Here is a 22,864-nt window from a genome sequence, read left to right as displayed (position 1 = left end):
CTTTTCATAGTTTCAGCATCTGGGTTCCTGTGGAAGAGAGCCTTTTTTCCTGTCATGGTGTTAGATAGGCTCATTCTGTTGTGTACATTGATCCCCAGATTCTGTTTGGTTTCTTTGGCTTTGGCTTCTGCCTCACTCTATTTTAATTCATTTTGCAACCTCACATCATTATATTTAATAAACAACTTTGAAGATTGGTTAAATAACACCAAGAGATGAAAACCTAAGTAATTCTAGTTACTATTGTTCAACCTCTTTTCTATAGGCATTAAAATTCAAAGTTCTGATAAAAAATAAAAAAGTTGGAACAATTGAGGAAGGTCTGCTCAGGATGGATGCTGAATATGGTGGTGAGACAGAGGAACTGAGTGACTCTGAATCTGAGTCTGAGGATGACGACGCACATGACACGTTACCTCTTCAGCCATCAAGGAGTCCCACCAGAAGAAGAAGAGATCATAGACTTTCACCCCCACCTCAAAAAAAACCAAAGGTAACTTTTGCTGCAATTGAATATAGAGAACACACAGATTTTTTTTTTTAAAGAAACTCGATTATCTTAAAATAGAGACTAAACTGAAAAGTTGTTATAAATAAGTTATTTTAAAATAATTTATATTTTAAATTTAATTTAAAATTTAAAGAGAAAACTTTAAAATTACTAAGATCAGTGCATTTGGAAATTACATTTTTTAGCTCGAGGTTTCAGAGTTTTCCTACTCTTATAAGAAAAGTCAGACTGGACCACATTTTAGTACCCAACTCAAAATCAACCCCTTCCTGTGCTCCCATCTTGAACTTCAACATTTTCCTCTCTCAAAACTTGTGCTTGTCCCAGGCTCTCGGTCCCAAAGTAGATTTAAGATGTGTTTTGTTGGTGCCATGGCTCTCCTGGAACTATGTATAGAGAACACTTACAGCAGTACCTGATGACAACAGGCAGAGTTAACCATTTCTTCCCCAGGTCTTCCAGTCTATTTTTAAGATAGATAAAGTCTCCTATTTTCTTCAGTTCTGGATTTTTTTGCATTAAATTAGGTGCACATTCCTGGTTGTGCTGGAACATTTTTCAGCACCTGGAGCTGAAGAGGTGTTTTTAGATTTATCATGCAGAGACTTAACTTTATTTCTGAAAAAAGTGTAAAAATTTGGTGTTTGAAAGTCAAATTGAACTTAGTTTTTTTAACCAACTATAATTCTCTACCACGGAAAATCTGTTGCTTCATCAAGGTTGAAACTGCCTTGTTCAGCTTTTTTAGGATGTCAGGCAGCACCTGGTGTACCCAGTCACTCTTGCACATCATGCTCTGATTGCCTGAATGTGGCTAAACCAGCAGTGCTCCTCAGAGCCCAGCACTCTCGCTGAGAAGCAGTGTCTCTTTTTTTTTATATGATTTGAAAGTTTTTTTCTTCTTTCTCATTCCAACTGACATGGAGAAATAGTAAGGAAAAATTCTGAGGAAGGATGGACTCTGACCAGGAAGGACCAGCTCTCTAGACAATAGGTTTCAAGAATATTTGTAGGACCATGTAACAGACTAGAATGAATTCCACAGACTCTTAAACAGCAGCAACAAAAAGGATCTGCTCATGTTTCCCAGGCAGAAGAGAAAGTGGTTTCCAGGGTCCCACTCTGTTGGAATATTTGCCTTGATGTCCCACTGTATTGCTTTATGGGAGGGTGGGAGAGCATTTGAATCCACAGCCAAGATACCCCAGTGATGCTGCTGGCTTTGCCTGCCTCCAGAGTTGTATTTTTCAGGATTTCCATGGCAGTAGACTCCTGGTGTCCTCATGGGACATAGCCCCAGAATAATTAATGCACTTGAACGTTGCATAGTTTAAGAGCCATGAGCAGGCAATCTCTATTATTTTGTGGGATGAGAATTTGCCTTCAAAAGCTTTAATGGAATGTAAACATGATTAGCATCAGCAGCTCTCTGCTGGCTACTGCCCCCAATTAGCTCAGAAGTTATGCTGAGGAAAATGAAGTGGTCACACAGTGCTTCTCTGTAAGAGAGAAGATCCTGGTAAAATTTCAGTCACTTTGGCTTATTTTGGTAATTGAGCAAGACTAAATTAAGATTTTGGTGAGAGAACTTTCAACCTTAATCAAGAAGAAAAGAGTTTTCCTAACTTCAGGGCAATGCTTAAAGGAATAGGCCTTTGATTAATTTTCTTGGCGCAATGTAATATTTTCCTGTTATTCTACATTTTATAGATGAGTTTATTCTGTTGGTCTTTTCTAGTACTTTATATATTTATGAATAGAAAGTTGGAGGTATATTTTTAAGGAGCAACATTAAAAGCCATGAAAAATTATATTATTTGCAAACCACTCTTAGGAGCAGGAAAACTGTAAAGCTATCGAGAAGAACATTCTGCTAGGAAGGATCTCTCCACTCACCCTATGATTGCTGTGATAAACGTGGGCACAATAACCTCAATTTTCTCTCAGCAGATCAGATCTCACTATTAAAGGTCATATTTATTAGATTCATTAACTGAGACGTTTTTTCATGCTTTATGCATCCAAAATGATTGTTTCTCTGAATTATTAATATTAATAATAATGAAATACTCATCATTGTGACTTTTTTATTCCATTATTCATCTGATGATGTTTAGGTGAGAAAGGGAAAGATTGCCCTTGCATTGTCAGACCTCGTGGTTTATACCAAATCTCAGAAGTTTGTGAGCTTTGAGCATTCCCTGCAGCATCAGCAGTGTTATGAAAATAATTCAATTGGAGAGAGTGCAGCACGAAAACTTTTAAGATCTTCAGGTAATTTCTTTGGAGTCAATCAGTTAAAAGTTACATTGGTGCTATGATTGCTTCACTGCTTAGGCATTGAAGGGTTAAAATTTCATGAAACACCTGCTGTCTGATTTTATTTGGTTCTTTGTATAACACTGTTTTAGATATGTCCTTTGCATAATATTTTTATTTCTGTTGGCTTTGGGAGGAAAACTGAAATTCAACTTTGCTTTAATTCCGTGTATTTTTGTAAGAACAAATATTAACACAGTCTAAAAAATGTACGTCTGCCTTTCGATTCATTGTTTTCTGCATCAAGTAATTTAGGAATTGCAGTCAGCACTTGAAAAAGCGTGGAATAAATTTCACTACCTCCCTCCCCACCCCCATGTCTGGGCTGAGAACTGAGCGGAGTTGGCTCGGCAGTCGCCTGGCTTTGGTGACAAGTGCAGATAAGAGAGTCCTCATTAATGGGATGGATAAACCCCAGAGCAGGCAGCTTGCTCCACTGGAGCAGACCTTCCATCCCAGCCAAACTGAATTATCCAAACCATTCTGGGCTGGAGCAGCTCCATTTGGTGCAGCCTCTGCTGTTTGAGCTCCAGCTGCCTGCAGAGAGCCCCGAGGGAGCGTTAAAAGCAGAGATCACCGAGCATGACAGTGACAATGACAATGAAGGCTGCCACATGCCCACTCACTTTGTGGAGGTGATTCAGTGGCTGGCTGTTGCTAAAGGACACAAAATGATTCACATGAACACTTTCCAGTGGTAGAACAGGAAAGAAGGAACTTTATTTTCTGACCCCAGTATTTATAGATTCTCAACAATGACCAGGGATTGGATAATTAAATTACACCTTCCCAAGCACACTGGTCGTGTGAAACGTCCATCAAAAGATGTTTCTTAGAAGGAATGTGATAAACAACTTCTGTTTATAGAACTTCCATGGGAAAGTAACTAAAACTATGAAAACATTATCAGGTTTTAGTTTTCAGGGCAACAGCTGGCGAGGTGAATGATGCTGAACAGTGTCACAAAGTAGGATTTTCCAGCCACTGAGTCCTCTCTCTGGTTCCTCCAGCACTCTAGGAGATAGAAAAGTAGCTCTAGAACCTCTCCTCCCCCTCAATAAAACCACCCCCAAACAACAAAGCAAACCAAACTCTACCAAACAAAACCGCTAAACAAACAAAAAATGAGGTGAGAGGAAAATGGAGATCAGAGAGATGACCCTGGAAATGTAGATTTTTGTTTAATCACTAAAAAGGAATCGTGCAGATAGAAGTCATCTGAAGTTTCCCACATCCCTGCAGTCAATGCTTACATATGAGAAAGGAGGGAACACTGCCAGCAGAAGGAAAAACAATGTACATGATAGTTATCTTCTGAGGCTTATATAACAAGAATTTCAGTGGCTTTTGAAAACGTGCTCTTCCCTGGTCCTAATATTATTTAGCCATTTTATTTAAACCTCCAAACAACAAACAAGCCAAGATCATCTAAAGATGATTTTTTTTCCCTTTTTTTTTCATTTTGAGCTATTATAGAAGGGGGAAACTTTTGTGCAGTTTCCTGTGTCTCAGTTTCCCATGAGAATACAGTGGGCTTTAGTGTAGAAATCATAAGCTTACCCTGCAAAAAGGTGAAGAAACAGAATATTTCAGTGAAGGGATGGTTTTTGGATAATGAACTTCTTACAAAGGAATATATATTTCTTTATACAGGAATACTGTCAGATTCAAGTACACACAAAATATTAAGGTTTAAAAATTAATTATTAAATGAACAAATGAATAAATTTCAAAATAAAATGATGTTAAAATAGAATAAATTGGCATAATATTGTGTAAAAAAATTGCTGGATCAAATTACTGTATTTTTATTATTTGTTCAAATAGGATTTCTTTAATAACAAAGGTTTTCTTACCAAGATTTTATCCTTCTGTTTATCAGCTAAAGAGTTTATTTCACATACTACAAGATTTATTACAAGAATTTACCCCAAGGGAACAAGAATGAGCTCGTCAAATTATAATCCTCAGGAGTTCTGGAATGTAGGGTGTCAGATGGGTATGTATCCTTGCAGAAACTATTGCATTCTAGGCTTTACAGATAAAGGAGTTTCTTGCTTCCTATAGTATTTTGGTGTTATGTAGGTTACGTAATTTTCCCCCAGTGGCATTATTTTAATTTTTGTTGTATAAAATTTTCCTTCAACCCACATATTCCACCAGTTTTTTCTCACTAGAATTTGTAAATATCACTTTGTGTTAAATAGCTGTTTTCTATCCCAGATATTCCATTTATTCTATTTTATTAATCTCTTTAAACTACCTCTTTGAATTGGATATTAAGAAAATCACTAATAACAAGCTCAGCATTTTTAAGTTTCCGTTACTCAGCAATGCAAGTTTCTTCTGAAGGGTCTGTGGGTTTTCAGTGGCACTCTGTGACTTGCTTAGGTGCAGATGTGAGCACAACAATTGATAGTAGTGCCAAAAATTCCCAGAACAGGATATGCTACACAAGGCAGCACTCAAACATTCCTGGTCAGCACAACATCCAGAGACAGCTGGGAGCTGCTGGGAGTCTCCAGTCTTTATTCAGATGAACATACATGTAGAATTTTAATTTCCAGTACAAAACATATTCGTTTCCTGGGCAACAAAAAAAGTGGTAACTTCTGCTTCTTCATTGAAAGTTATTTATTTGAATTTTTTCAAAATAAGCATGGCATGACTTCTGTACCCAGCAGGCTTTGGAAAACCTCTCACCTGTAAGCATTTTGTCCTTTTTAATGGCTTTAGAGACCATCTTACCTTCACGTGTTTATTCTTCAGTTTAAAAGATTCTCAGTTCCAGAACATATTTCTATGTTTGCCTGCTAAATTTTCTTCAGCCCTAGGTAAAGTAGAGCAGAATAGTTTTTGTACCCAGGTATATATTCTGTCTTTGAGTCTTTGCCAAGGCCACCTGAGGGAGACTGTGGGGTGAGCGGGGCACTTTGCCTTAGGCTCTCGGTTTTGAGAGGTGAAAGGTGTGGATTCACCTTGTTATGTTGAAATACACACTCATCCAAGGACAGGCACAGATTTCATTCTGTCTGTAGGGCCCTGGAGCTTATGTCACCCTTGTTCCAGCCTTCCTTTTCCACTTGTTTCCTTTCTCAGCTCTCCATATATCTTCTGTGACAAGTTACTTTCTCCATCCTGACTGTTATTTTACATAACTACATAAGGAGTACAAAAATTACTATTTAGTATAAATTTGACTTGCTTCTATGTCCTCATAAATGCTTATTTGCAGTACAGATTTGGACTTGTGCTGGACTATCCAAGTATCTTCTCATCACCATACTGTGTGAAATTGGTTTGATTATGTTGTGTCCTTGTGGTTCATCCACACTTAGTGCCATGTCTGGATTATTTACCTGGGGTGCTGCCCTCCCTGTGTGCTATCATTGCTATCTAAACTATACATTGCCATTAAAAACTAGGAAGTTTGTTTCATTCTTAGAGAAAGCACTCGCCAGAGGTCCTTAATTTAAAATTGAATTAATCTCCCAGTCTTATCATACTGCAATTTACTAGTTTTCTTTCTAGCCTGTGAATCTCCACACTTATCTCTGCAAAGGATAACCATTTGTTAGATCACAGACAGCGCCAAAATCTTTCAAAATTACTACACTGGCTGTTTACTCAGAGTGTGCCTTAATGAGAAGTCAGTCTAACATTAATATGCAAAACATATGACTTTTGGTGCATAGGGGGTTTGGGCCCCTTCCTGGAAGAATTAAAAATCTGCAGGAAGTGGTTAGATTTGCCCTCTTGGTCACTTCATTTGCATCTTCACTTAAAAACCCCTCTATTTTTCACATGGGAATAGGCTGATTAAAAACAATTCTCCACATACATTATTTCCAAGCTATGTTAGATCTATTTATTCCCTAATCTGCTTTAGATAGCTGTTTGGCAGAAATATAGCAGCTCTTCACAATGCAACTCCCAAAGTGAGGGTATCTCAGTGAATCTTCTGCTGATGTCCTTTCACTGATTTAACACAGACTTTTGATTTTTATATCTGCCCCATGTCTGTATAATTCACACACCCCTCCTGTCTGCCTGCCTTTGTGCTTTACACCCCATGCACAGAAGTGAATCCTCTAGATCCCTTTTGCAATTCCCTGAAACTCTTCAAAGGACTCTTGGATTTCTCTTTGCCACCTATTCCCCTTCTTAACTCCCTTCTCCTCCCCACACCTGCAAGCTTACATTCCTTTAACATCCATAACCTTTCTGGCTGGGCAAAGAAAATATATTAGGTTTTGTTCAAACCTACACATAACACTGCCTTCCAGGCCTCTGCATCTTGTAATTATGAGAACTGAGTTACTCCTTCACTTCCCTTAGTGATTGACTCAAAACAGTGCTTTCTTCTGTACCTTGCCAGCAATTTTCTCTGAATTGCTTGGAACATATTAACTTGGAGCAGCCTGGCACTCAGCTAAAGCAGGATGAAATGGTCCAACAGGCTCAAGACTTTTTGGGGCTGAGGACAAGACATGTAATTGTGTAAACCTAATTTCCAGAGGAAGGCAAGTTAAAAAGCTCAGTAAAAAGTACAGAGTTTCCACAAAATAGCTTTTGGATATCACTGTGTACTCCCTGTCCACTCTCTGAAAATTGAGACTCATAAGAACAGGAGGTTTTGGGAAAAAAGAGGTCTTATGGAGAAAAACCCTCACTTTTCATAGTCTGTGAAAATTAGTATGCCTCCTGCATACAACTGCAGTGAGGCACTGGAAAGAACTGGTTTGATGTATCCATGTCTCCTTTTTATTTAGGAAATAAAATGAAATGGAAAGATTTATGCAGGGAAATAAAATTCAGGACATTTATTTAAATAAACTGATATCAGTTGTTTTATATAGACTGAAAAAAACAACAAAAATCCAAAATGAAAGAAAGCCTTGGTGAAAATCATAATAAAAAAAGACTTAAATAACCTTTTGAATGTGGCATTTGGAAATGTTCTACATGTACCAAAGCACTCTGCAGGAATGACCAAAACATGCCATAACTTACAGGAGAAAACCATGGTGTTGTAGGTAGAGAATTTTATTTCAGAATATCTCATATGTGCTTTTTGGGGTGTGCATAAATTTATATGCTGCTGTGAAAGTTGTACTTGTATGATGGGTTTTTTACTTTCTGTAGGTTTTATTTTGGACTGTGACACTGAAATGCAGCTTGGCAATTTTGTCACATCTGTTTTGTGGTTCAGTCTTGTGTGCAATAATATGACAAAATATGGTAAAAAATGATGCATGAAAAGAGGAGTGATAAGGAGCTCTCTAACTAGTTCTGATTTTAACCTCTGAAGCAACCAAGGGAAAAGAAACCAACTAATTTTGATCTTGGTATGCCTCACCTGTGGAAATTAAAATGACTCAAACCTGACCCTGCTTGGGTTCTGTGTCAATAACTATATTATTGCTCTCTTCTACTGGTTTTAATAGTCCAGAAATGCCTCCTTAGGAAGTGAAACCTAGAGGACTAATTTTTTTTTTTAATGTTTTCCCTTGAATTTCACTGATTTAGTCTTCACAAAGAGTGAAGTGGTACTGCTAATTCAGGTGTAGACACCTGCAAGATAGGTGGGATAATATGATTCAACATCTGAAGCTCTCCAAATGCACTCAACTTTCCTTTGGAATGGCTCCAAATGCTGGGAGTGGTTTTGAATGAAGGTTTTATGTCTCTTCTGCAGAAATGCTTCTACTGCCAGGTTTATGAAAAAGCTCTTGGGCTATTCTGCTTCTTTTTAGGCAGTTTTTGGTGTGTGTCATAGATACTGGAATTTCACTTTAAAGCAAAGAAACATTGAAATTCCATTTTATCAGTTTTTCCAGCTGTCTTCACTGCAGACAACCAATAGAATAGTAAATAATTTATGTGAAGTCTAATAAATTTTAAAGGAAGATGGGAAAAAATTGCAGGAACACAATTGTTTCTGAAGTAGTTGCTGATCTTGTTCTAAAACTTGTCAGTGACTCCAGACTAAAACAGGAGAGGGAAGCTGATAATATTCACTTTTCTGCCAAGAATCACAAGTTAAGTAAATTTTAAAAATTATTTTGGAAACATTTCAGGTGTAAAATTGGTCAAATGACAACCAAAAATACTCAGACTTACACTGAAGTGTGACTTTCAGACTGACACATTAATTAGACAGCAAAAATCAATTTAGATTTTCAGATCTGATAATTTATCAGAAATGCTTTAGGTACTTTTCCCATGAGAATCTCACAAGAGAGAATCTCTACTTAAACCCTTTGCAGATTTACTTGGACAATGGAGGACTCTTAATCACCTGACATCTCTTTTCCAGTAGGACCACTTGAAATGAAGTAGGAGCAATGTCAGCAGTTATGAACTGTGTGACTGGATTCTTCACATTTCTAATGACAGTGTCTTTAGAGCCACAGTATTAAACTGGCCCAAAGACCATACAAAAAAGACTGACTGCACATTTTAAGGATGTTATGTCATGCAGTTATGCATTTATTCAGCTCTCAGAGGAGCAGTCCCTCTTCCTACGGCAGAATCCCTCACATTGTAAGCCATAAATCAAGCTTCTGTAGAGTGAAAACAACCATTTCAAAATGTGCAGGTGAAAAATAAAGCCAGAAGTTATCATTAAGATTAATATAATTTGGAGTCTGTTAGGGAAGAGAAAAAATACAGTTTTACTGATTTTTTTTTTGCCAGGAAGAGAGGTGATACTTTTTATGCCAAAATGTATATTGTCCATATAAGCTTGCTCAGTGTTGTAGGAAAATCAATCATTATATATTTTATTTTTTTTCTGGTAGAAAAAAAAGAGGTTTTTTTTCTTTATTTTTGGTCTAGTAGACCAAAGTCCTTGCTCATAAAGTTTGTGTGGGGTCTCACCTCTTCACGGGTTTATTCTCTTTCACTTTGAAGCTCTTCCCCCCTGTCCTGTTATGCCCCTGTAAATAGTCTCGCTCCATCTTTCCTGGACTTCTGAAATATTTCTGTAAATTTGGGCAGTGATGGATTGAGTGCAGCTGTGACCTGCATGTGAGAAGAAAGCCTAGACAGTCTGTGCCCAGCTTGGAGTGCTGGTGTGGAATGAAAGCAGTGGCTTCAAATCCAATCACATTGATCATCTCATAACCAATGGCAACATTCCAGAGCATTAGGATACGCTCCTGTTTGCAATAGCATTTCCCAGGCTGGGTGGAATTCAGCTCAGATTTGGGATATCTGAGGCACAGATTTTTGTTGCATTCATTGTGAGTGGCCCACTTTAAGAGCACAGACAACTGGAAAGAGCTGAGAGCAAGACAAGAAGGCTGATAAAAGTGTGATCTATTACATCTCTTTAGATTCAAATGAGTGAGGTAAACCATGGGGATAGGAACATTGGCACTGTGAGTGCTTTCTGAATATGAGTTTTTTTGAAAGGGCATAAAATTGATACATTTTGAGATGCATTTTTAAATGGCATAAAATGCAATTAAGTAACTCATTTCAAGAAAAAATGGTGACAAATGTGTCCTTATCTATTTTAAAATCTTCCCATTTAAATGGGAAAATGCATTAAACCTTATGGTTGTGATGTAGCTGATAGAACCAGCAAGCAAAGAACAAAAAATAAAAAATTACAATTTAAAAGTCCCACTGGGAATATTAATGAGAGGCAGGATCAAAAGATGTGCAGTTTTCCTCAATGCCTTCAAATCACAGTCACAATTCTCATTTTGGTTTTACAAAGCTTTTGCTTTTAGTCCACAAATCAATTATGTCTTGAATGGTGGCACCTATAGAAGGTGCTGTGTATGAATATTTAGAGTGTCTTTAGTTCTGCAATTAGTGGTGGAACTGACTTCAGTTAACTGCTTGTGATACAGAGGTTTGGGGTCAAAAATAATATTCTTCTGTGTATTATGGATTGGCTCATTTTTTGGAGCTAGTCTATTTCCTAACCTCAGTTTGCCATATGAAGTTATTTACACCTGGGGCTTACTGGGACTGCCATGGCAGCTTTGGTACTTTGCAAGATGATTTGAGTATTCAATACTCTGATCTGAAGGGGATTTAGCCTCATGGTTCTAGGAATAGTTAAATCTGTTTTAGGTGCAGGAATCACAGTGAAGAATTGCTTTGCTCAGGTTGTTCCCCAAGCCCATGTTTTGCTGTGCTGCTTTGATTTTGATGTCAATATTAAAATTCTTCTGGTGCTTAATGAAAGGACTGAGGAGAAAATTTAATGTACACCGTGTTCAACTTCAGATGCCTTTACTTCCCCATGAAAACCATGCATTAAGATTATGTACTGCTCAGATGGTTTCATTGCAAGCTCATTTGGGTTTCTTTCCAAAATAAACTGTCAGTTTAAATCTCTCTTCATACATGCATTATATTTATACTGTTTCATAAAACAAAAGTACAAAGAATATTATTGAACAGTTCTGCTCTTGAATTCACCAAAGCTAAAATGAAACACTGGGTAGAAGTTCAGGATTGTTTGCAGAAAGATATTGCTCAGCCCAAGCTGCTGGGCATAGCTTTTAGTTTATGATCCTTGCCATTTCTCAAGAAGTGTTAGGGCTATACTGCACCTGATTAAAAAGAAAAATTGTACATCAATGCACCATAAAGTAGTGCCCTGGGAGGCTCCAAGCAGCTATGAGCCCTGTAAACAGTTTTAGTAGAGGTTTGCATCTCAGAGAATATGACACAAAATCTCACATTTGCTTAATCACCTTAAAACTTGCAATACAAAGAAACCAGTAAGTAAATTAAAACTACTGTTCCATGCGTTTCTTAACTTGTTCTTAAGGTCAAATTAAATTAAGTGAAAACACAGTGCTGATGTTTAGAGATATCAACCCATAATAACATTGCCCTTCACTTGTGTTGCAAAAGTAATTTTCCTAATGTGATAAAATATAAAGTATTCTCGTTTGCTTGTTGCTGTTGTTACATCAGATTTTCCTGCTTAGTCGCCTATAAAGCTTGGTAAATTTAGCAATAGTCTCATTATGTGCAATCATGTAATTTGGTTCATCATGTGGAAGCTGCTATTTGAAGCTGACTGTTCGATGTGCCTAATTTCAGTTGCACTTTTAAACCCACGTATCCTGAAAGTGTGGCCTAGGACTCACCTGAGGAGTGAGAGATCCTGGCTTATCTGTAGTTCAGACTTCCAGGGGCCACAGGGTTGCAGCTCCTGTAGCATCCTCTGCACAGCTTGATTCAGTGCATTAAAATATACAAGCATCATATAGCACCAAATTTGGGGCTGTTTCTGGATGATGGGTTGAGTCATAAAGAGAAAAGTTTGAACCGCTGCCAAAACCATACCAAGAAAATACCAACCCTGTTTAAAAAAGGCAATGGTGGGCAATGGGCAATATGAACACTCTGAAGTTTGGTTTCTGTTGTTAAAGGTAAAACAAAATTCCTGTGTATATTAACATAAAATCATGTCTTTACATTAACACTTAGATCAAAGCAGGAGTGCATGTTGTGTTTTGTTTTGGAGGCTTTTTTTGTTTTGTTTGAGGTTTTTCTAGACAGGGTTTCCAGTTATTCCTACTTGCTGCATGTTGGTTCATGATGCAGAGCAATTTTAGCTAGCACAGATGGGATTTCTTTCAGATTAAACAGATGATGCACTCTGGGAGCACTTCATGTATTCCACCCATTAATTGGTTTTGAGACTACGGAACCAGAGCTCTTCAGAAGTAACCCCACCAAAAACATGTGTTTATATATCATATTATAAATATCAGGTCCATTGTACCAGCTGCTTCATTCCTATTTGTGTTGTTTGCTTCAGAATATTTTAAAATGATCATCAAAGCAGTGAAGGAACGAGTAATTTTTGCAGTGAAAACAATTTTGTGTGTTTTCCACTTGCAATAAGGATTTTTGCATTATGTCAAATGTTCATTCAATGCATTCATATTATCTCCCAGGAAAATGTAATAAGGTCCTCTTTATGAATTATTATGAGTCACTTGAACTGCTTAAAGTCTTCTTTTTTCATTCCTACCAAACCATCCTTTTAAGTAAATGACTTCTTATCATTCTCTGTTTAACACATGTCATGGGTTCATAATGTCATAATTCATTGCTGATTTGACTTCTGCATTTTCTATTTGGAATGTGACAAGAAGCTCCATTGCACTGGAATAGGGGGAAATTTCATTAAACAGGTCTATTTCAATGTTGGCTTTATCTCATGAATTACAATATCCTGTTGATGAGAAGTGTGATATTTTATTATTGGTGCTGCAGCAAACTGAAAATGTTTTGAACTGCCAAGGAAAGGAAAAAATCTGTCAGGTGTATTCTTAGAATAATCACCAGTACTTGAGGATTAAGCTCCAAGAGAGTGTGTGCTCACATAAATTTAAGAACACTTTTAAAATTGCTTCTAGTTCTATAAATTTATATGTATTTTCACTGAGTATTCTAACTAAACTAAAGCTTCTTAATCTTCTGGGTGAGATGTTTTTGTGATGAATTCTGCACCATAACTAAGGTTAGATACAATCCTGAGGTTTTGACTTCTGCACCAGATCTTTGATAGCAGGTTTGGAGTGCAGGGTCTTGCTGCTGTAGAGAAACTAGGATGTGAATTCAGTTCTTGCAGAGAGAAGGATCTCTTATTTCATATTCTCCAAGGTCTAATTTAGAAAGAAAAGGGAAGAGAGGTATAGCAATGTAAAAAAGATCTATAGATTAGTTCTTAAAAGAGGGTGCAGTTCTAAAGAGTGTACTGTTTTTGTGCACAAATAATTCGTTATTGAGTATCACTTAATTTAAGGGAAATAACAGGATCCTACATATGAATTGAAAGATGTAGATATCTTAAGCTCATTTGAAATTTTTTTTAACTTTTTTTAATAAAATGTTATCAAATCTAATTCACTAAAATCAATACTGATATAATTTTACAGTGGCCTTAAACTTCCAAACACCGGGAACACAAATGGAATTGCAAGATGGAAAATTCCTGGACAATGGTGGTTGTGGCTATGTGCTGAAACCTGTATTCTTGAGGGATCGCAATACCACATTTACACCCCGAAATGTGGGAGGATACAGCAAACCAATGTCTCTGTCAATAAGGGTAAGATGACTGAAGTGTTGTTTTGTTCCATGAAAATGGGAAAGCAAATTTTATGTATTTCAGATGCAATTATTATCTAATTTTTTTCCCCATTTTATTCCTATTCCTGTTTGTTGGGAACTAATGTTTTCAACAAGATGGTAAAACTCTCACAGAGTATCAACTGCTGCTTGGGTGCTTTCCCATCTGTATTTCACTTATGCTTGCTAAAAATATGTAGGGGTTCAGAGCCTCCAGGAGACTGTAAAAATACATGATTTTTAAGGATGCTGTACAAATAAATATAAATAATGTAGCTGAAAAAGGGGCCAGACAATTGTGCATGTGGAAGCTGAACTGAAAGCACAGAATTCAAATGTGCACTTTGGGTGTTATTTCTTTCACTATCAATAATACCACCTGTACTATTATAATGTTAATTGACAAATGGAAATTTTTAAAGATAAGATAGGAAGCTTTATGCTTCTTTTAAGTCTCATTATCTTTCTATGCATATATAAAAGACTATTTATAATCCTTAAATGGTATAAATAAGGGTGAAAGGAGGGATGAATTAATAAGTCTTTGAATTATTTCTACTTCTCCCAAATTATAATGTGATTGACTTCCCAAAAATACTTGAAATGCATGCCATTTACAAATAAATGATTAGATAAGGCCTTTATTTTGAGGTCAAGTAGATTTGTTATAATTGTTCACTAATTAGAAAAGTCCCTTTTCCCAATGAAAAAGTAATATTTCTGATTACACAGAATACCACTTGCATAAATGCTATTTAATTAGCATATAATTAGTGTGTAATTGCTATTTTGTTTCTTTCAGAGTAATAAATAGCAGAGATAAAACAATAGTTAGTGACAATTATAAAATACTTACATAATGCACGCACCTAATCAAGAACATTCTAGTGTCCTGACAGTGAGCATACCAATTGTGAATAGACATTGCTGGATGATTTCAGGCAGCCAGGCAAATACATCACTTATTTTAGCCCTAATTTGTATGAAGCTGGAATTAGGATGAGGAGAAACCCTGAATTGTAATGCAGGAGACAGGCAAAACCATTGTCAATGCAGAGGAAGTGTCTGAGTTTGGAAGGAGCTGGAGAAGAGAAAGGCTGTGTTTAAGATTGAGGACTTTAGACTGAGACTTCAGGCTGGATAGTGCGGGCTGCAGAGAGGCAATGGCATCCCACTGGCTGAGGGAATGAAGGGCACAGAGAGCCCCATTCATAGCCAGCAGCAAAAACCAGGAAATTGTGGTTGAAGACAAAAGCAATTTGGAGCAGGAGTCAAAGGAAAAGCAGCTTCTGCTGAAAAAGTTACTAACCAGATGAATGCAGAAATGACAACAGAAAGCAAAGATAGAAAACATCTAAAGGGCAAATCTCTCTGAACGAATGAATGAATGAACGAATGAAGAATAGAAAAATCACATAGGGCCTGATGTTACTGAATTCCTTATCCTTAACCCAATGTGCCACAATTCCCATCAAGAGGCATAGAGCCTTTGAAGCAGAAATAGGGATGTTCAAGGTGCTTCCTAAATTTTTACATCACTCTGTATGTCTGCTTCACCTTGGATGTCAAAAATTGATTTGATTTATGGATTTGGGTCATGGTGTGCTTGAAAGAACTCACTCTTTTCCCATGCCAGGGGAGGCTTAGGCTAGGTCTAGCAGTGGGTCATGCAGGCCTTGGCAATGGCCCTCAGGAAATGGCAAGGAATCTCCCATGTCCTTAGTGGGCAGCCCATCAGTGATTGCAAAGATTCCTGGTGAAGGCAGCAGCTATTCCTTAGGAAGAAAGAGCATCAGTGTTTGCCAAGCCACTGCTCTTCAGTATTTCAGGCTAGAACTTCTCTGGGGGCAAGGTGCTACAAGCACTGGAAAATATCAAAGCAAAGTGTGGGATTTGTGGGTTTTGATTTTTGGGGTGGTTGACAGGGGAATAAGAATCTCTTATGATGCTTAGGCCTGAGACCAGGATTGGGAGTCATATCTTTCACCTGGGCTTTCAGGCTTGTATATCTCTCTCAATACATGTTATATACTGATTCCTAAAAGGCTGATTACTGCACAGATGTTGACTCTTTCCTAGCTACCCTGAAATATAGATAAAAAGCAGACAAAGTTGTGACTTTCATAAATCCTGTCTTAGTCTGGGTGCCAGATTACAGGGCAGTCTGAGACAAAATTTCCTGTTTTTGGAAATTTTGGTCAAAACACATCAGGAAGCTCACTGAATGAAGAGTTTTTGTCTAATACTAAGGAACACTGTGCAAGAGATGAGGCACAGGTGAGGCAGTCTGCTACATATACCCTGTAGCACAATGCTGATGTCACGGTGGGTCTTGATGCTGATCCACTCCACACAGATTGGAATTCATGAGCTCGATAGCAGAAAATGTAAAAATCACTGTAGGCTGATTCCAATAGGATTATTTTGTACAGTAGCAAAATATAATTTTTATGTATAGCTATTGAATAAAAAAACCTGAAAATTATTGTTTAAAATATTATTTCAGTTATTTATTTATCTATATATTTATTTATTTATAAAGAGGGTGGTGAAACACTGGCACAGGCAGCCCAGAGAGGTTATGTGTATCCCATCCCTCTAACCATTCAAGGTCAGTTTGGACTGGGCTCAGACCAATCTGATCTAGTTAAAACATGCTCCTATACCACAATATTTCTAAAAAAAAAAAATATATATATATATAAGTAAATTAGATAGGAAGCACCATATTCTTGATTCCACTGTGTTTATTACACCAGTTTATGACTGGCATATACTTAAAGTAATTTCTTTTGAAAGCTATTTCTATTATGGTGACTATATGGCTGTGGTGAATTAGTTCGTTCTTACAGTTATTTCAATATAACTTTAATTTTCCAGCTGATCAGTGGCCATCAGTTACCACCCAGCAGCATCTCAAGGACAAACAAAGCTGACCCCATAGTGCAGATAGAAATCTATGGTGTACCAGAGGACCAAACAAGAAAGAAATCTAGTATTGTAAGAAGCAATGGTGAGCATCAGTCTGCTCCTCGAGGCTGTGAACAAAGCACAACAACATTTTATAAGGAAACACCAACTTTGCATCCCAAGGAGTTATAGAAAATGCAATTATTTCTCTCTAGACTAGGATTTCCTGGCACAAAATCTGTAGCAGAAGTTCATGCTGTGTGTGCCATGTTTCTAGACTGATAGATTAAGGAAGCACAAACACACAGCTGGGAGCACTCCCCCTTTCTAAAGGAAGGTGGAATTTTTTTTTTTTGCACACTGCTGTGGGCTCATCCTGGACAGCAGCTCAGCTCCAAAGAGCTGCTTGCTTGTTCTCCTCTAGTTGGATGGGAAGAGGGCTGGAAAGGCCAAAATGAGAAAACCCTCGGGTAGAGAAGAAGACAGTTTGATAGATAAAGCAAAAGCTGCCCACACAAGCAAAGCAAAATAAGGAATTCATTCACCACTTCCCATGGGCAGGCAGGTGTAGAGCCATTCCCAGGGAAACAAGGCTTCATTTTGGAGCTCTGAGGTTACTTGGGAAGACAGACACTGCAATTCTGAATGCCCTCCCTTCCTCCTTCCCCCCAGCTGTGAGCATGACACCATTTGTAAGGAACATCCCCTTGGCCAGCTGGGGTCAGCTGTACCACTTGTGCCTCCTCCCAACTTCCTGGGTACCCCCAGCCCCCTCACTGGGATGGGGAGGCTGCTCTGCAGTGAGAAAGACAGAAATCTCGACACTGTGGAAGCCCTGTTCAGCAATAGCTCAAACACTGGGGTGTAGTCAGTGCTGTTTGAGTCAAAAATCCAAAATGCAGCACCATAGGGGTTGACATGAAGAAAGTTAACCCTATCCCAGCCTTAACCACTTAACTTAATGACGAGGTTTTCTTAAGAAATTGCTGTAACTTCATCACTCGTCTCATTTGAAGTCTCTGGTAGGAGTAATCCCTTAATTGCTTGACAGGTGAAGTGTGTACTCTTTGTAGCTGTCTGTGAGCACTCCCTTATCTTTATAATACAGATCTTCTTGATGTCTCAGACTACAAGCTTTCTGTGATCTCATTTTGTCTGTGCCTCTGTCTTCTATGCTTCCTTTTTCTTTTTTATAGATAGCTGCTGTTTAAAATCAGCCCCTGAATTTCTTTTCCCTGTATGAACATTGCTAAAGACCAGGCAAACCCCTCCTGTTCCACATTCTCTTTTTGTATTTCTGGTCAAGTGAACGTTCTACTACCTGAATTTATTCATTTCCAACACTGTGAAAGGAGAAACTTTGACAAAAGCATGAAACTGGTATGGCTATAGGAAAATTTAAGCTGAGCAGAAGTTCTTAACCTGGCTATCCTTGTCTCATTTTTCTCTCTTTTAAGGGATGACACCAACTATCTTAGGCTTTTGCCCCACTACAGTCAGTGGGAGTTTAGTTATTTGTTTAAATGGGCACAGATACCTAGGGTAAAAGAAACTCTTTACCAGTTCAAACTAGTGATAGCAGCTTAGTTATAGAGTAGAAAAAAAAGAAATCATATTTTAATCCTGTTTCTTTTCTCCTTTAATTAGCTTTGAGCCCTAAATGGAATGAAACATTCTCTTTTAACATCCAAGTTCCAGAACTGGCAATGATACGCTTCTGCGTTCAGGATGAGATTTCTCTGTGTAACAACGAATTCCTTGGCCAGTACACTTTACCTGTGATGAGCCTGAATACAGGTAATATTTTTATGTCAACCACCTATAACAGCTCAAAAAAATCTGCAACATTCCAGGCTTTTTTTGTTACTGTAGCATTGAGAGACTTCAGCACTATGTTTATTTTCTAGAGCACGATTTTGTAACAAAATGAATAAATGGCACTCTCTGTTTTTGAAATAAACATATTCTCTGAATGCAAATCCATGATGTTGAAATCAGAACAATATTAATGGCAGGTGATTCTTCCCACTGCAGTGTTCCATTCTAGATGGAAACTGCCCAGGTGGTATTTTAATTCATTGCAAGAAGTGAGACTAGTCAGAGCTGCTATGAAGACAGTGGTTTTGTGCACTTAGATAAGTTCAAAACCCAATACCAAATTAAAACAAAATCAACCACCAAAACCCCCTCAGGTAACCTATCTGCAACTTTTCAGAGTGGAGCACAATGGTTAAAAATAGGGCAAAATATTCATGGTATTTTTCTTGCTGGAGTTTCTTTTGTTAAGCCAGTAGAGTTCCTGGAACTTTTGTAATGAAAAGGCTGCTCATAAAGAGCAGACACAGAAGCCAATAGGCCAAGGAGAAAGGCTTATGTAAAATGGCTGTTTACTACACTGGCTTTCCAAAGCCATTTCTGACAAAACAAACAGCTTTTATTAGTGAATAAAGACGGCAAGGCAAAACACTGGAGCTGGCAACAGGCACCACACCTTTTTTATTAAGCTTAACAGGATTTTAAATGGTGCATTTTTTTTCCCTCATGTTTGGAAGTCATAAAGCTGCTTGTGATTCTTAGTTGAGGCTGAGGAGTTATACAAGAAAAATGACATTACTCTTAGAGCTCAGTTGTTTTTCTACAACATGAATTTTTACACTGATAACCTTTTCGTTTCCTTTTATTTGTATACTTCAGGATAATGAAAGAACACTCAACCTAACAATTCGCAATATCTGAGACAAATTCAAATATCAGGCACTGCTGCTTACAAGTACTTGCAAAATTATTGATTGAGGCTTTTTTAGATACAAATTTTCAGTGAGGCTTAATGTCTTTATAATTTTGGTTACAAATGAGGGATTCATATTTTGGAAAAGTAAGAGCAGTAGATTTCTGAAGAAACATTTTCAGTGCAATAATTAAAATTCTAGGGAGTGAGTCTAGGTACAAAAATTATAAATGATGCCAAACAAATTACCCCAATCCCCACTTAACACAATATAAAAAAAGTAATTTGCTATCAGAATGCCCAGAGGCCATAAATAAAATGCTTCTAAGAGGTAAAGTGATAAATAATTTCAAAATTTATTACAAGCATTCATTGCAATGCTTAACATTGAGATCTCTGAAAGCAGGTCTGGAACGATGGTTTTGCTTTAGGTACCCAAGTACTCTCTAAACAGTGAAATAGGAAAATAATGTTCTTGCAGAGGGAGTCACAACAAGCAGAAGACAAGGCAAGAACTGCCTAATATGCTGGAGAGTGAGCATGGATTTCAGTCTTAGTCTTCAGCATTCCAATTGCTTAAATCTGTACTACAGGACTGTCCCCAGGTCCCTAGGATTCATATCCCTGAGGTTTCCCTGAGGGCAAGTTGCTTCCAAAAGCTGAGCAGTGCTTACATCTTTTATTTTCTTTGACAGCCAGAGGGGCAAAGTTGTGCCATTTCCTCCCTCCTCTGCATTTTCTTTTGAAAGGATTCAAATCTATATCCACACTGCCTTCCTTTCCCCAGCAGCAGACTCCCAACTACCTGTAGACTCCACTGGGGAGGAATGCTCGCTGTCCAGCTGCAGCAGAATTTGATTTTCCATGTAGTGATTCTGTAGCTATACTCAGAGGGGCTGAAATTGAGAAAAATTCTCTACCTGGGTGGTTAAAGGCAAATAGGAGGGGGGAGTCCTCTCTTACAGTCCCTGTGCCAATGAATCTGCCATGGTGAATACTAATACAGGACAGGAACTCAATTTTTAACTCTATTATCATGGGATCCAAGAGTAGTTAATCATTTAATGCAAATTGGGGCAATTTCAATAACAAAAAAGAAGTTTTACTTCTCTCAGGAAACTTTGTAGAATCTTCTGTAGGTAGGGGCTAGAACACAAGTCTTCAGAAATTAGTCTTAGTCTTTGAAGTGTATCTTTGGATAGGAAATCAACCAAGCCTTCCACATATTGTGTGCATGCCTTAAAAACTGATCTCAAATGTAAATTGCCTACAACCAGCTTTAATATTTGCTGCCTAGAATCTGAACCTTAAATACCAGAGGAACTTATGTGTAGTGTGACAGAACAAGGGGAAATGGCTCAAGCTGTGCCAGGGAAGGTTCAGTTGGACATCAGGGAGAATTTTGTCACTGGTAGGGTTGTCCATTATTAGAAAGAGCTGCTCAGACAGGAGGTGGAACCACCATCTCTGAAGGTGCTCAAGAAACAATTGGATGTGGCACTCAGTGCCATGCCCTGGTTCACAAGGAGGTGTTCAGTCAAAGGCTGGACTTGATGATCTTAGAGCTCTTTTCCAATCTAAACAATTCTATGATTCTGTATGAAAGAAGCAAGAAATTCCAAACCCAGGTAAATGTGGCTCCCAAAGACTCCACAGGCATCCACACACACCTAAAGAGGGATTTTGAAAACTATTGTTCAGAACATGGATACTTCTACAAAACAGACTTACTTAAATAGCTGGAATTATTTACATATATACATAGAAAAAATACAGAATTCTTTTTAACCATAAGTGACATTGTCACTTGTTATTAAATAAGGGACATTTAGTCATATAAAGCAGTACAGGCCGGGATTTTTAAGAAAAAGTTGTTTTGTTTTCTAAGCAGGTAAGTGAATTATGTTTGAAATTGAGAACTATGGCTTTTCCAAATGCTTCAACAACCAGATGAACACGTAGCTTCATGATGGCATGACCTATCTCTGATAAAGTGAATTACTCATATGAAATTAACTTTTTAAGAAGTCATGGTAGAAAGTCTTACACTTCACTTTTTTCTGCCTCAGCTGCACAGTGCATGGCTGCTGCAGCACCGTTCTGTAGGTGCTATCACTGCTGATTCACAAGTTCTTTCATTTGCTCTCAAAACAATGTGTGCAGCACATAACCTGGGATGTTACAATGTAAGTTTGCCCATGTTTAAATATCACTGGGCTGAAAGTCTTCCATTTGAAAAAATATCACATCCTGCAAAACACTGGGCTTTTTCACTCTGACACCAAAAATACCAGAATTGAAATACTATATATATATATAAATGAGAAAAACCAGCACAAATGATATTCAGTTCTAGTATAATTTCATTTTATTTTAAAGAGCTACTTACAGAATCATAAATTATGCCTTGTTTGCATTGGTGATCATAAAAACACTCCATCATAATATTTGTGCTTGTGGTTAATACACTAATAAAGGTGTCATTATATTTACAGGTTACCGTAACATTCCATTGATATCCAAAGAAGGCATCAAGCTGGAACCTGCATCACTCTTTATTCATGTTTCATGTTATCGATGATATTCTGCAGAAGAAATCATTAAAATAACATCTGTGGCTTTGCAACAGCCCCAGTGGCCTGATTCCCAGAGAGGCACATTCACAATGATTTTGTGAAGCCAGAGGGAATATTATGGAGGGGGTATCCCAAATAAGGGCTGCTGTCCTTGGCCCTACTGCTGTTTTTCTGTAGGAGAAGACTGGGTCTGAGAAAACCTAAGGAGCCTTGAGGTGCACAGGTCCATGGGACGTGATGAGAAACATCCACAGGTCCTGAGGAAACTGGCCTGAGCCGCGATCCCTCACTTGGGAAGTCAGGGCAGGTTGGGGAAGTTCCCACTGATGGAAAAAGTGGAAACATAGCCCACATCTGCTATCAAAATCAGCGTTGAGGGAGGTGATTTTACCCTCCTAGTCTGCTCTCAGGAGGTCCCACTTGGGAAGTTGCATTTAGCTTTGGGGCCTCCAACACAAGAAAGAGGTTGATCTTTTGGAGAGAGTCTAGAGGAGGGTCATGAAAATGATCATAATTAGCATCTGTGAACTTAAAGGAACCACTCATGTTAATTATTTAATATATAAATATATATTTATAGCTCTAAGTCTATTCAATGCATGTATTGACTTGAACCCCTTATGCAGCATAGGAGTGCAATGTGGGAAGACTGCTGAACAAATATCTGTGGCATCATGAGCTTAAATAAATCCCCCCTGAAAG

General features: G+C 37.9%; 1 protein-coding gene across 1 annotated transcript in view; it reads left to right on the top strand.

The window, feature by feature from the left end:
• The window catches only part of LOC131586091 (1-phosphatidylinositol 4,5-bisphosphate phosphodiesterase zeta-1-like), a 46,136-nt gene extending 23,969 nt beyond the window's left edge, over positions 1-22,167 (top strand). The window contains exons 4-12 of the mRNA XM_058852831.1: positions 266-368; positions 569-583; positions 2,098-2,126; positions 2,629-2,785; positions 4,713-4,829; positions 13,756-13,928; positions 16,829-16,961; positions 18,506-18,655; positions 22,082-22,167. Of these exons, the coding sequence (XP_058708814.1) occupies positions 266-368; positions 569-583; positions 2,098-2,126; positions 2,629-2,785; positions 4,713-4,829; positions 13,756-13,928; positions 16,829-16,961; positions 18,506-18,655; positions 22,082-22,167 (963 nt within the window). The remainder of the gene's footprint in view (positions 1-265; positions 369-568; positions 584-2,097; positions 2,127-2,628; positions 2,786-4,712; positions 4,830-13,755; positions 13,929-16,828; positions 16,962-18,505; positions 18,656-22,081) is intronic.
• Positions 22,168-22,864: the final 697 nt, after the last annotated feature.

This window comes from Poecile atricapillus, chromosome 18, assembly GCF_030490865.1.
Source record: "Poecile atricapillus isolate bPoeAtr1 chromosome 18, bPoeAtr1.hap1, whole genome shotgun sequence".
Lineage (NCBI taxonomy): Eukaryota > Metazoa > Chordata > Aves > Passeriformes > Paridae > Poecile > Poecile atricapillus.
The sequence above is the reverse complement of the archived record's forward strand: the minus strand, read 5'-3'. Positions and strand labels throughout refer to the sequence as shown.